This window comes from Berghia stephanieae, chromosome 5, assembly GCF_034508935.2.
Source record: "Berghia stephanieae isolate SIO BIC M18660-M18661 chromosome 5, UCSD_Bste_1.3, whole genome shotgun sequence".
NCBI lineage: Eukaryota > Metazoa > Mollusca > Gastropoda > Nudibranchia > Aeolidiidae > Berghia > Berghia stephanieae.
The window spans coordinates 80,403,822-80,419,218 of NC_088364.1; the positions used below are offsets into that span (position 1 = coordinate 80,403,822).

The 15,397-nt window shown below is 34.0% G+C and overlaps 1 protein-coding gene across 6 annotated transcripts in view; it reads left to right on the forward strand.

The window, feature by feature from the left end:
* LOC144973684 (katanin-interacting protein-like) overlaps positions 1 to 9,555 on the forward strand; it is a 45,332-nt gene extending 35,777 nt beyond the window's left edge. For 4 of the 6 annotated variants that reach the window (XM_078916469.1, XM_078916468.1, XM_078916467.1 and 1 more), the window contains 10 exons: positions 1,155 to 1,332; positions 2,264 to 2,429; positions 3,432 to 3,589; positions 3,955 to 4,010; positions 4,685 to 4,795; positions 6,105 to 6,244; positions 6,784 to 6,885; positions 7,814 to 7,974; positions 8,335 to 8,429; positions 8,605 to 9,555. In XM_078916469.1, coding sequence (XP_078772595.1) covers positions 1,155 to 1,332; positions 2,264 to 2,429; positions 3,432 to 3,589; positions 3,955 to 4,010; positions 4,685 to 4,795; positions 6,105 to 6,244; positions 6,784 to 6,885; positions 7,814 to 7,974; positions 8,335 to 8,429; positions 8,605 to 8,648 — 1,211 coding nt within the window. In that variant the 3' untranslated portion in view covers positions 8,649 to 9,555. The remainder of the gene's footprint in view (positions 1 to 1,154; positions 1,333 to 2,263; positions 2,430 to 3,431; positions 3,590 to 3,954; positions 4,011 to 4,684; positions 4,796 to 6,104; positions 6,245 to 6,783; positions 6,886 to 7,813; positions 7,975 to 8,334; positions 8,430 to 8,604) is intronic. The other 2 variants (XM_078916470.1, XM_078916466.1) reach the window with 1 other exon arrangement.
* The last annotated feature ends 5,842 nt before the right edge of the window (positions 9,556 to 15,397 follow it).

Genomic DNA, 15,397 nt, shown 5'->3' on the forward strand with positions numbered 1-15,397 from the left:
GAATTTCACAAGCATTGGCGGCAGAGCAGCACTACGAAATGAGCGCTAGGGCAAGGGGAACCTATGTACCATCTGGTATGAAGTAAAAACCATACTGCTGTGCCATGCTGCACCTTCATATATTCAAATTGTTTCCAAACTATAGCAAATAATGTATTAGGGATGAGATGTGTATATAATTTTCTTTATTTGTAAACTAGGTAAGTTTTTATTTGGGATCTTTTACAAAGAAAGGCTTGTATAACCCACACATCAGTTTGTAGTGCAGAACCACCAAGTGAGTTTGTAGTGCAGAACCACCAAGTGAGTTTGTAGTGCAGAACCACCAAGTGAGTTTGTAGTGCAGAACCACCAAGTGAGTTTGTAGTGCAGAACCACCAAGTGAGTTTGTAGTGCAGAACCACCAAGTGAGTTTGTAGTGCAGAACCACCAAGTGAGTTTGTAGTGCAGAACCACCAAGTGAGTTTGTAGTGCAGAACCACCAAGTGAGTTTGTAGTGCAGAACCACCAAGTGAGTTTGTAGTGCAGAACCACCAAGTGAGTTTGTAGTGCAGAACCACCAAGTGAGTTTGTAGTGCAGAACCACCAAGTGAGTTTGTAGTGCAGAACCACCAAGTGAGTTTGTAGTGCAGAACCACCAAGTGAGTTTGTAGTGCAGAACCACCAAGTGAGTTTGTAGTGCAGAACCACCAAGTGAGTTTGTAGTGCAGAACCACCAAGTGAGTTTGTAGTGCAGAACCACCAAGTGAGCAATAGGGGTAAGATTTTGCCCATGGAGAAAAAAAGAACTGGAATGAATGAGTGGCTATTCTATGATCAAGAATTTAACTCTCTCCTTATCAGCTGTTTTTTCGAATTTTCCCTGAAACATCACATGACCCTATACAAAAATAGATTCTTCTTCACCCAAACAGAAAAGCAACAAGTACATCTATACATAATATTGTTCAACTAAATGAGCTCTACAACACAGTGTCAAGTTTTTATAGCTATGGCGAAAACTTTTCTTTAAATTATGTGATATACAAAAGAAATTAGAATGGTAAAATTTTTTATCTATATCGTAACGAATGTGACGATTTTTTTATAGGTGGAAAGGAGAGAGTTAAATCCATTTTTGTTGATACATTGATCTTATTGTCTCTGTCTTCCAGAATTACAGTTGCTTTTCACCGCAACTTGGGGAGACCATCATTATCTTGGTTTGACAGGCTTGGAGGTAGTGGGACGGGACGGAGAGGCAGTGCCGATATCCATGGATATGATGCTGGCATCTCCCTGTGATCTCAGACATCTGCCTGGAAATGAGAGAGATGATAGGACACTGGATAAGTATGTTGGTGATAAATGTGTGCTTGTTTTCTGGCTATGGCACTCTAACTCACTCAATCCTAGAGATTTTCGCTACTTTTCAAAATTGGAAAAAAAATGTATTTAAAATGAGCATGTACATAGATAGTTTTATTCAACTACCATTAACATGTAAAAATTAAAAACATTAGCTTTGAAAAGAGCCAATAACTTGTCTCAGAAAAAAATGTAATAAATAGGCATAGGGTAAATGTAACCCAGGTAAACAATGGATATAGTCGGTGTTATGATTGAGTGAGTTAAGGCCATTTTAGCACAAATCCGCGTTGATATAAACTTTTGATAAAAATTCTAGTTATTATGAAGTTGTATTGACTTCTTGACATCCTCCTTGATTAGTAATCTAGCTTTTTTTTGTCTTGAAAGGCCAAGTCAAGTCTCTGTTTTTTCTGAATTAATGAATATTTTAAGTCGCTACAGAAATAGGAATAGTTTTCAAGTTCATGTAGCATTAAGATCCTCTAGTAAATGATAAGATATATACATTTTGATAAAAGATATAGCAATATAAAAAATTAAATAGCGGTTATATAATGCATATTAAAATGAAAAAAAACCCCATCAAAATAAAGATAATAATAATAATAATAATAATAATAATAATAATAATAATAATAATAATAATAATAATAATAATAATAATGTAAACAATTGATTGATTATTAGATTCTATAAATAAATAAAAAAGTAAATGAATAAATAATCAAACAAAAATAAATATAATAAACAAGTATATAAAAGTTGACGTTTATTTTTCACTCCAAACAAGCACAGAAAAATTGACCTTCTAACTAAACTTGGCGATATCTCAGTTCAAACCTTTTCACCATCCGACTGATTATCGTCATTCACTGTAACAATTTTTATTTCTATTTCCATGCCATCTCTTTAGAGTAATTGACGGAACCAATGTGACCTGTCAAGACTCTCACATGTGGCTGATCCCGTACACGGCTGGAGGTAACCACTCCATCACCATCAACTTCCCACAGCAAACCCTGGTATCTGGCTTACGGCTGTGGAACTACAACAAGAGTCCTGAAGACACATATAGAGGGGTAATTATTTATCACTTCTCTTCTGAATTATTTGAGAACAGGGGGAGGGAGGGGCTCTTTAACTTTTAAAAAAAAAAAGAATTCATTTCCAATTCAACCCTTGAACTTAACAAAACAAAAAAAACTGTAGCTTTTATATAACGCAATATCCACTACACATGCTCAAAGTGCTTTACAAGGGGTTCCTGACCAACAGCAACACTTAACATGTAGAACGAGACATGATGCCTGTTAGGCAATTATTATAATTTTTTTCCGACAGAGACAACGCTGTTAACGACCAGGTACTCATTTTAAACCTGAATACAGTGAGAGAATGTGAGTAAAGAGCCTTTTCCAAGGACTCAACTATGTGCTGAGGCAGGCTCGAACCCAGGACCTTCCGATCTGAAAGCGATTGTCATACCACTAGACCACATAGCCACTCCAGGATATTATCTTTTTTCAATTTGGATATTTCAAGCAATCATCAGAAAATTAAATTTTAATCCAACATTTAGTCCAGCAAATTGTGAAATATGTTGCGTTTTATTATTTTTTCATTTATAAATTATAACCCCATGTGAATGAACTCCCCAATAAAAATAAGTTATCAATATCAACAATTCCTACAGTGTACGGTTTGATTGATTTCAAGATTTTCACATTTAAGAGTCTGACATCGAGTAACTTTGTTATGATTTCAAGTATCAAGCTAAAATTCAAGTAATAGGAAAACAACTTTTACTATATTATTTTTTTATTATTATTATTATTATTATTATTATTATTATTATTATTATTATTATTATTATTATTATTATTATTATTATTATTATTATTATTATCATCATCATTATTATTTATTATTATTATTATTATTATTTTGATGGGGTTTATTTCTTTACAATATGCATTATATAACCGCTATTTAATTCTTTCATGTTGCTATATCTTTTATCAAAAAGGATATATGTCATCATTTACTTTATGAATGAAATGATTTTTTTTGCTATCCTCCAGGCCAAAGTAATTCACGTTCAAGTCAACGATAGGACAGTTTCTCCTCCCGAGGGTTACCTACTACGGAAGGGACCTGGGGTTTGCCATTTTGATTACGCCCAGGAAGTGATCTTTTCCAACAGTAGCGCGTCATCAAATGCATCGACAGCATCTGACGGGTATGTGAGAATCAATTTCAAAAGCAGCTATTTCTAGTAATATTGTATTTTAATAAAATTATTAAAATAAAATTCTCTTTATTCATCCCATAGTGGAAATTTGTCTCTAGGGTCTATTCCAAGGGAAGATTGGAATAACCCAGTCGTCAGCCGCAGTGCAGTGCCGCAAAGTGAGCTAGGGCTAGGTGACTTGCTCAAGGCCACACAGCGCAGCGGCGGGTGATCGAGCTTGGTATCTTTCGGGTATGAAGCTAAGACCATACCGCTGAGCCACCCTACCCCCTGTATATAAAACTTATATTGCAGTTAAAGTTCTTCAGGAACTCTTCATATTTCTCATGGATTTATCTGTTTTTTTAATCCAGATCTCACCTATCTGTCTCCCCAATGAACGACAGCAATATTCAGATGCCACGAGGATGTATCCTTAACTCATCACACAAGTGTATTTGTTAATTGATTAAATCACACTTTGTCTGGAGAAATTGTTTTATTTACAATAATGTTATCATTTTGAAATATTAGGAGTGGTCTTAGAATTCTTGAACATCAAAAATGGCATGTTAGACACTTTATGGGATAACTAAAAGTACTAATTACTTTGAATTAAAGCGAAAAAGAAATTAAGATTAAAGTCCTAAAGGGAAATAGGAGGGGGGGGGGGATAAAATGGAAAGTGCAAAAGGATAGAAAGAAGCTCAAACTTAAAGCAAAGAATAACATGCTCTTGAACAATATTTTCTTGATAATATGACCACCTAGTGTGGTATGACAATGCCTTCGGACTGGAAGGTCTAGGGTCCAGCTCTGAGTGATGCATAGTTGCGTCCTTGGAAAAGGCGCTTTACTCACATTCTCTCATCATTTTCAGGTGTAAAACGAGTACCTGGTCATTAACAGCCTTGACTCTCCAAAACGAAATTGTAATAACGCTTTAGAGGTATCATGTCTCATTCTACATGTTGCTGTAGGTTAGAGATCCCTCGTAAATCACCTTGAGCATGTAAATTTGATATAAATGATCAAGTTTGTTAATTTTGTTGGAAACAGTCTAAAGAAACTTTCCAAATAATGATGACCTTGACTCTTTGGAAGTTATATTCCAGTTGCAACTATTCTCCACTTGGGGTGATCAATATTATGTAGGTCTCAACGGACTTGAATTTTATGATGCTTCATTTAACAAAATAGAAATGACACAGAATAGTAAGTACTACCATTTTTTATTTTACAAAAAGTTTTTGTATGAAATATTTGTAGAACTGAATTATAATACATATTGTCTTTTTAAACAGTTTTGTTAATTAATCATGTTACAAATTATAGTCTAGTTTTTGAAGATAAAGACCTAGACACCCTTGAATCTATAATTATGAAAATTCAATATTTCCTAAACCATAAAATAAAAGAAAGGAGTAAAGAAGCTCAATATTAAAGCAAAGATAGACATGGTCTTGAAAAGTATTTTCTTGATAATATGAGCTAGAGAAAAAGAAAAAAACAATACAAAAAAACAATCACATGACAATTACAATTAAGGTTTCCTTTTTTAAATTCAGTGCAGCATAATAATCTCAAAATCACAGAAATCTCGAAGACATCTAAACTTTCCGTTTTAATCCTATTTTCATGGTACTAGCAACACAAAAATCTCGAACTCTTTTGGAGGCAAACACCAAAATCTTCAACAATTTAGACCATCATTTTCACATCCTTTGAAAAAATGATTTTGCTTATGTTTCTATTGAATGGAAACGAAAGCTGCCATCACTCTCCGTTTGGCGTTAACTGTGTTAGTTAATGTGTTTTCATGCGTGTGGGTATGGTATATATGTGTGTGAGTGGAGGAAGGAGATGTGCGAAATATGTTTGGCAACGCTTCACCCTATCTAATGTGTACCAGTACCAGTTGAAGATTAGCGAGGCATTCATGGCATTTGCTGTTACTGTTATGTATTAAAATTTTAAAATTTATTAAGGATTGGGAAGATTGGGTGAGAAGAGAGATAAGTGAGGAGTGGTAGTGATTAGGTATTGGATTTGTCTATACAGACGCTGAGTGCCGAGTGTGTAATCACCAATGCAATGTATTGGTTTTGTCTTATTATATGACACCCGTTATTGAATGAAACAATTAACACTATACTCTGCACCTCATTATAATGAGACCTTACCGAACTGAACCCCCACCCCCCATCACCCCATCTTTAACAACTATTATTGATGCCAGTTAATCTTGTCATGTATTTTTTTTGCAATTGCTTGCAATGTCTTATCCTTTTAACAATTATTATAAATTAAGTTGTTTTTTTAAGGGTTTTTTTTCTAATTTATTTTATCAATTGTTTTTTTAAAATTTATCTTACTTTGTCTTCTAGATCTTTGAAGGTAGTAGTCTTGATGCCTATTCTAGTCACAAATATTTTATTGCTTGAAAGAATTAGATGTTAGCTTTCAATGTGGCTTATACATGCGAAAAAACATTTGTTTTATAACATAAAATTTTTCTTTGTAGATATATCCGCCTATCCAGACAGTGTGAATGTATTGGAAAACGTCAACAATGACGCCAGAACGCCTGATAAACTCATTGACGGAATGAATGACACCAATGATGGACGTCATATGTGGCTGGCCCCAATCTTGCCTAACATTGTCAGTATCTCTCTCTCTCCCTCCCTCCCTCTCTCTCTCTCTCTCTCTCTCTCTCTCTCTCTCTCTCTCTCTCTCTCTCTCTCTCTCTCTCTCTCTCTCTCTCTCTCTCTCTCTCTCTATCTATCTATCTATCTATCTCTCTCTCTCTTTTTTTTTTTTTCTCTTTACTTTTGTTTAAAATATTATTTATCATCAGTGATGAACGATACTTTTTTTTCTAAACATTTTTGCAACACAGTAAATTTGCCTTCCAAATTTGACTTGATTTGAATAGTTGAATTGTATCAAGATAAGTACCATTAATCGTTATCTGAGCTGTCATAACATTGACATTAAGTGAAATGAATATTGTTAGAAATATGCCACTTTGGACTCTCCTTGGGTCCTATTAAGTAACATGGTATTTATTTCTTTAAATATATATTTTTATTTACATTTTTGTATTGAAATATTACTCAACAAATATGTTGAAACCATTCAATTCAAATCTGCGCTTATATGTGAGCATTACCCAATTGTTCATTGACTTTCCTTTTCAGATCAATCGTGTATATGTTATTTTTGATCAGCCTACATCTGTATCCATGATTAAACTGTGGAACTACAGCAAGACAGTGAACAGAGGTGTGAAGGACTTTGCTGTAAGTTGGGTTTTTATTCGTTTTTTTTGTCGTTTTGTTTTTTTCTTTCTGTTTCGAAGCTTTTTGACAATCCCTATCATGCATCGAATTAAAATTTCTACAGAGAGGACCTAAAAAATATCGTCTATCTGGAACACAATTAGACACAGAAAATTTAGTGACAACATAAGATGTTGACTTTATCCATTATTAACGGAACACAATTGGATAACAGAAAATTTAGTACTAACAAAAAGTGTTGATTTATCCATTATTAACGGAACACAATTGGATAACAGAAAATTTAGTGCCAACAAAATGTATTGACTTTATCCATTATTAATGGGACACAATTCGATAACAGAAAATTTAGTACTAACAAAAAGTGTTGATTTATCCATTATTAATGGAACACAATTGGATAACAGAAAATTTAGTGCCAACAAAATGTATTGACTTTATCCATTATTAACGGAACACAATTGGATAACAGAAAATTTAGTACTAACAAAAAGTGTTGATTTATCCATTATTAACGGAACACAATTGGATAACAGAAAATTTAGTGCCAACAAAATGTATTGACTTTATCCATTATTAATGGGACACAATTCGATAACAGAAAATTTAGTACTAACAAAAAGTGTTGATTTATCCATTATTAATGGAACACAATTGGATAACAGAAAATTTAGTGCCAACAAAATGTATTGACTTTTTCCATTATTAATGGGACACAATTCGATAACAGAAAATTTAGTGCCAACAAAAGGTGTTGACTTTATCCATTATTAATGGGACACAATTAGATAACAGAAAATTTAGTGACAACAAAAGGTGTTGACTTTACGAACATTGACTTTGCTCAGAAACCGCTGTGTACTTTTTTTGTGTGTCACTAGATGATGTGCAAATAATCCCCACTTTTTACCTACTCATTGTATTACAGTTGCTTGTTGACGACCTGCTGGTCTACAATGGCACCTTACAGTCCGTGAGTGGTGGGGCTAAAGGCATTATCCCAACCTGTGACACGTCCATACCTCACCACACCATCCTCTTCTCGGACAACAAGGACATTGCTCGAAGGGAACGAAATGCTATTATCAGGTAAAGACTGGGGTTTTTTAAAATATTTTTTTTTGCTTTTGAGGGGATTGGCACGTTTTCTTGTTGTTACATTTTTTAAAAAATTTGTTTATGGTAAAGAATATATATAAAATGAATTTAATGTTTTAAGCACAGCGCTTTTGGGCTTGGGCATAAGAGGTAAATGTCAATAAACTAATATTATTGCAATTATAGTATTACTATTATTGTCATTATTATTATTATTATTATTATTATTATTATTATTATTATTATTATTATTATTATTATTATGATTATCATTATTCTTATTCTTATTATTATTCTTATTCTTAATATTATTATCCACCTTATTATTATTATTATTATTACCACTGTTAGCAATCAAGTGGAAGACCAAGACATCCAACTCCTGAATGACAAGCAAGTGGTCAGCAAGTTCTCCAAAGCCTCTTCCAACAAGCCTGTCAATCAAGGTAAAGGCTCCACTAATAGTAGTCTGATTCATGTTATCTTCTATTCATACACTGCAGATTTAGAGTGTTAGTGTTGAGTACATTTATGATGATGATATGACCAAAAAGTGTTTCATGTTCAATTAAACTTTTTTTTTTAAAAGCTAAATTTATTTCCATTTTCCTCATTTTTCAGCACTCAGACCCAAGACAAGTGTAACAAAAACAGTAAGGAGATAACGTCAAGTCCTCCACCAGTGTGCTTCATATTTTACTTGACTCTGGGAGTATATTAGTTCACAGCACAAACAAAAAGAATTTATATATATATATATCATAGCGTCTATAACAAAGTGAATTATCATCAGCATGAATGGTTGTGAAAAGCCTGCTTCTTACATTGTAATATAAATTCTGTGATACACTGTCTATATTTAACGTAGTATATTTTCTATTATGGGTATATATTTGTTGTGAAAAAGAGTGCTGACAGATTGTTGTGAAAACGAGTGCTGACAGTTTGTTGTGAAAACGAGTGTTCGCAGATTGCTGTGAAAATGCGTTTGTCAAAAATATCAAAATGTTCTTTTAAGTGCCAACTTATGCCTTTTTTTGTTTATATTTTTTATACATTCAGTTGAATATTATGGCCATTTAAGTCAACATGATTTTAATGATGAAGACATGATCAAACGCATTTATGTGCGATTTATTTCTAATTTATGGCATTTTGGAGAAGGAGTGGTATAAAAAATATTGACTATATTTGATATAGAAAAAATCGTTCCTACTTTTCTGTGTTTGTCTCCTTTACTTTCGGTTGATGCGGTGCAAATTTTTGAAAGGTTTTTTTCAAAAAGTAAATAATACTTCCAGAAAAAAGGATTCCAAATCGGTCCTTCCTTGTACTTCCAAGTAACTTTAAATTATTGATATCTTAATTTGATTTTGAATTATCGCTTTTTTACGTGACGGTCGTAAAACAATATACTATTGCTGCTACATACATTTTAAAATGCATTTTGTTATTTATTTACTTATTTGTGCCTGGATTATCATGCACCTATTGAATCAAAATCATGCATTGTAAGTATGGTCATCATCTCCACTCCTACACACACCAGAGTATTTTTGGGATGAAAAAAAACAACACAAGGGACTGTTTCTACTCAAGATATACTTAAATCGTTTGTACTAAAAGATTGGATAGAAATTCTATGGTCACGTTTATTGTATATTTTAATCATATAAGCTGGATACTGTTTTCCTATTCCTAATTATAGAAGACTTTTCTTTTATAGACATGCTTCTACTTGTGTTATAATTCACATTAGATGTATCTTTTCAATGTTTTATCTTTTTTTTTTTTTTCTTGAAAATTGTTTTTTCCCCCATTCCAGTGAGATTCTAATTCTACATTGGGTTTATTTAGTTGCTGTTTGTTTTGTATATTTCCCTTGTTCAGCTTTAGACCAATTTTGTTTATTTCTCTTGTTCAGCTATAGACCAAGTTCAGAGATTGCTGCTATTATGTCTACCTTTAAGATTAAGATTGATCCATATCATCCGACCCATGTTGTATTACGCAAGAGATAAGCAATCATTTACTCATGAAACAAAGGAAAACACTTTCATACCTATGCTTTTAACATTCCATTCTCACGGATTAATTCGGTTCACTTCATGGTATTTTTTTCTTCTCTTTTTTTTTTTAAAGAAAAAATGTGGGTACAACTGGTTGTTAAGTCGTATTTGATATAAGTAATACATGCTAGAGCAATACTGTCTATCATTTACATAAAACTCTGAATTCCTTAGCTTTATAATCATCATCGAATATTTACGTATGTAGGTTGATATATTATTTTAATTTTTTCATGTTTAATAATAATGATAGTAATGCTGAAAACTTATATAGCGCTATAACTCCGAGACACCAGACTCTAAGCGCTTAAATTACAAATTACTTTGGCTGAAACATAATCAGTCACACAACACAAACCAAACCTATCTTGCTTCTCATACCATCTACTAAAATCAAAATAGATATGTTTTAAGTGAACGTTTAAAAATAGACAAAGATTTTTTTTCATGAATGCTCTGCGGTAAGGCGTTCCAAATAGAGGGTCCAAAATGAGAAAAGGATCTCATTCCAGCATTTTTCCGAATTCGAGGGACTAGTTTTGTGGAATCACTGGCCGAACGTATGGTTTAAACGATGGTGATTGTTATTCTTGTATAGACATTTCAAAATACGAATTCTTAGGCATACTAAAATCATTAGACATCCATATGGTAAGCTTCAGATCACAGGGAGGGAGGGTGAGAGAGAGAGAGAGGGGGGAGTGGGGAGTTTCTTTGTATAAAAGCTGTCACAAAGGAAAAAATATCTTAGATAGCTAAACCCCTGCGGCTCGCACAGGTGTCAGACTCCTTGGTCCGTGTTTCAAGACGGGTCGGACAGGTACCAGAATAATGCTGCGCACCTTTTGACGGACTGGAGCTGCCCACCTGGGGAGCCGAAACTTGTACCAGATGCGAAATTAAACAATTTGCACAAAAATTCTATTGTAGCACACAAAATAGGAAATGGGGACCTGGATTTAGTAAAGATGTGGGGAAAGGGGGAGTGCATGGGGGTGGAATGTTGTGCTTTATTTACTTTGTGTCATTATTCATAAAGTGTGGTGTGTTGGTCATACTTAAAGACTGTTGATGTCTTTCAAAAATTTGAAAGGTGTTTATAATGTGTAAAGGTGAACCATGTAATGTAACAGAAACAAACATCATAAAGATCCCCTAGCTTGGCTCATCAAGTCTTTATTTAGAATGTATTGTGCTGTGTATGGCTAAAGAAGTGCTTGATTTTCAATTCAACCATATGCTAAATCTTAGCCAATTACATGTGCATCACCTTTTTCTGTGTGTGTGTGTATATATATATATATATATATATATATATATATATTATGCCGGCAAGCGTTTATTGTGAATCTATAGATTCCAATTGAAAATTCAGAATATGAGTATTTTGAGTCCATGAGCTACAAGAAAAGATGATTCCGTATACATTTGCGTCAAAAGGAAAAACTGTTCTTGCAAATTTGCCTCTAGTTTCCCTTGAATTATTTCTGATTCCTAAAGGAATATCCTAAATGGACTTGGATGCTCTTTAAGTTTGCCTCAACCCCACCTCCATTATATCTTTTGCTATGCTATATTCCACAATTTAAATTTAAATATCCAGCTACGGGCATGCATAATGGAGAGCCAGTTTTATACTCTGAATAATTAACATATTTCATGGTTTGAAATGCATTTCAATTTTTTAAGGAAATTAATTATGGCTATTAACTATTTCTTTATCTTTTATAATGGTATTTACATTTAGTGTGCTTATTGCTGACTGTTGGATGGATGGTGATCATTTTCAAGAACAATTCAAGTATATCAGTTTGTTTTATGAATTTACTTTATTCACCAATTGTAGAATGAAAGCATGTCACATTGATCTCAAGGTGCTGATTTTAATGGCAACCCATGTAATGTAAACTTGACCTTAGTTTAAGTTTTAAAATGCTCAAATCTCTAAATATAATTTGACCTTTACATTTGCATTTGACCTCAGGCAGGGGAGTTGTCTGCAGAGTGTCCCAAAGTCTGGAACCGATAACAAATCATATTTATTCTGAAATTAATGAAGATATCATTATGAAATTTGTTTTACTTTATTAAGAAATCAGTCAATCAAATTTTTATTTGTTGCCACGTTTATTGATGGCAGTTGAATCAGTCAGCAAAGAAATGCTCAAAAACACTTGGAGAAAACTTTGAGAGATGCATCAAAGAACTGATCATACAAAATGGTGGACACGTTGAAATCCATTATTAATGATGTATGTTTTTAAGGGGCAGTGTGGCTCAGTGGTATGGCCTTTGCTCCATACCTGAAAGGTACCGAGTTCAATCACCCGCCGCTGCGCTGTGTGGCCTTGAGCAAGTCACCTCGCCCTAGCTCACTTTGCGGCACTGCTCTGCGACTGGCGCCTGGGTTATTCCAGTCTTCCCTTGGAATAGACCCTAAAGACAAATTTCCCCTAGGGGATGAATAAAGGGAATTTTATTTCATTTATTCATTCCAAAAAAGATTTTAAAAATCTAAGTCATTTTTCAAGTTTTAGGTTTGCGTTAAACAAAAGTTGAATTATATCTCTTTATGTTCGCTAACATCATGTGCTTATCTGTGATGTCTGTTTCTCCTTAAACTATTTGCTTATTGGTCCAGAATTTCTGGGACACCCTGTATATGCTTTTTTATTTTTTAAAGATAATCTTATTGTATCATCATCATTTTTCAAAGCCTAATCATCATCATAGCTGCATTAACTTTGTACACTTGCTTTTCAAATTATTTTTATTTAATTAATGGGTCTTATTTTCCGTATACTATTAAAACTTTAATCAAACAGTTCAAATCATATCATTATAAAATTTTACCTAATAAGATGTTTGTTTCAAAGAGAGTGAGTCCCAAGTCAAGCTAGATCATCATTTGTAAACATGCTCATCTTGACATGTTTGATTTTACAAGTCGAAGCATCAAAACGCCTGTGTTGCCATAAGTCTTTATTGAGTAATCAGTGGAGAATATGTTGGATGTTAATATCCATACTAATATTAACACTAACATTATTGTTATTACCTCACATATCATCGAATCCGTCCGATTTTTTATTTGAATATTTTATTATTAAAATAAATGCTTAAAAATGAAAAATGAAAATCTCCTGACATCCGGGAGATATTTATTCAAAAATAAAAATTTCAAACAAATAAAGTGTTGTGTTTCTTAATTTACAACCCACAAGACCCTTCAATAAAAAAATAATATATTTTCTTGCAGAAATTTTACTGCTCAAAATCCCCCTCCCCCTGGCATCTATGTAATATCCAGGTCGCACTATCTATTATCTAAAGGCCATTTTCATGTCAATTTCCATTAATCCCCACAAAATGCTGATGAATGAATGGCATTCTGCTGTACTGTAAAATGATCTTGCAAGCTCATTTTCAAGGAGTAGAAATAAGGAAAAAAGTCACTAAGTGCAAGACATGATAGATGATGTAAATTGAGGCCATTTTCTTAAGTCGTGGCCACCAAGAATTTTTATTCCTCTTGTGCCAGTACGAAGACAGGTTGTTGTATAATGACGGATCACTTCAGAACTTTTTTGGAGTATAATACGTACATACGTGTTGATTATTTTTACAAGGTACCTGGGCAACAAATCTGAGTCACAAAGTTCACAAAGACAATAATGTTCATAACTGTATTAGTTTTAGTCAACTTATTGCCTTGTGCAATTTTCATCAAAGATGATCTTTTGGGCAGCCTCTTTTATTTTGCGTTTTCTTCAACTGTAAAGTTTAGATTCAGGTTTTGTCACTAGTTAGTTTCATAAATTCTCTTTCATCACAAACCTTGTATTTTTATAGTTGTTGAGCATATTCTAAACAAATCCCTTTACTTTCCATGTCAAAATATGCAGGCAGTGCAGGCCAATGTTATACTGAAAATGATGGTAGTAGTACAGTAGGAAGTAGTCCTTACACACACACACACACACACACAGTTATACAGAGAATTCACGAACCAGGCCTTGCCTAGCTCTCTGTTGCCTTTAGCTGTAGGCATACATGATATGGCGTAATATGGTAACAAGATATGAAGTGAGTAGAAAAGTGCCAGAAGATAATAGAGAATAAAAAATTTTCGCGGCGGTGGTGGGGTTTGAACCTGCGACCTTATTGGTACGACAACTCCGCCTGGCAGGTGAGAGCGTGGCGTAATATGGACTTATACTTATACATTGTATTTGGAGATTTTAAGTGGGTTTCCGCACCCCTGTTAAATCGGATAAGGCTCTTAAAAAGTCTCTGCTATAGCCGGTAAATTTTACTTAAGGCAAAGAGGGAGAGAAAAAAAAACAATAATCAGGGATTTTAAAAAACCCCTGTTATAACTGGGTGCCTGTTTATATCCTGACCCGTTATACTGAGGTTCCACTGTACCAAGATGTCCTTACAGACTAGGAGAGTAAGTTCCAACAGATCAAATGGAAGACAGCAAAACAATATCTCCCTAATGGCAGCAGTAGAAGCTTGTGTTTAAACTAGAACTACAATCTATGCCGTCTTTAAGCACATTTTGGACTGAAGCACAATAATCGGCTATTACTGAATTAGGCATGCTTCATTACAGGACCGTACTTGATTCCGATTATTAATTATTGTATCCACTCCCTTTCATGAATCGGTGAATTAACACATATTGAAAATTGTCCATAATACGCTGGAAAGGAAGCAACCCTGAGTGGAGGTGGAGAAGATGAACTAAAGTGGTGACCAAAATGCCTTCTTCCTTGGAGCTGTTGTAAAACTTGAACACTATTCATGTTTTTATGGAGTTAACTGGTCTCACATCTCAAACTAAACTTTTAAATACAACCCAAGAGATATTAAAAAGACAACAGAGAGAAAAAATCCAGACCCATTTGTCCCTCCCCTTCCCCTTCAACCATTAACTAGCTAATAAAAGAACACGACTGGTCGTCTGTGTCAATTATGACATCTGGTGCCATTCTGTCTGGCCCGACGTCATAAAAACGGGACCGTCAGTCACCAAATTTCACGAAACTGAGCACAGGTGTCAAAATATGACATAAGACATAATTGTGATTTTAAGGGTTTGAGGAAAATGTTAGACACGGCAAATTTCTGAGAAATTCTCAAACTCACTGTTTATTTATCCAAAACAAATTTGAAAAAGGAGGAATTGTAATGGGGATGGGCGGAGGTAAACTACCATTTAGGCGGAAATCCGCCTTTAGGCGGAAGATTCTCAGCCCTGATGAATCGGTGAATTAACACATATTGAAAAATGTCCATAATACGCTGGAAAGGAAGCAACCCTGAGTGGAGGTGGAGAA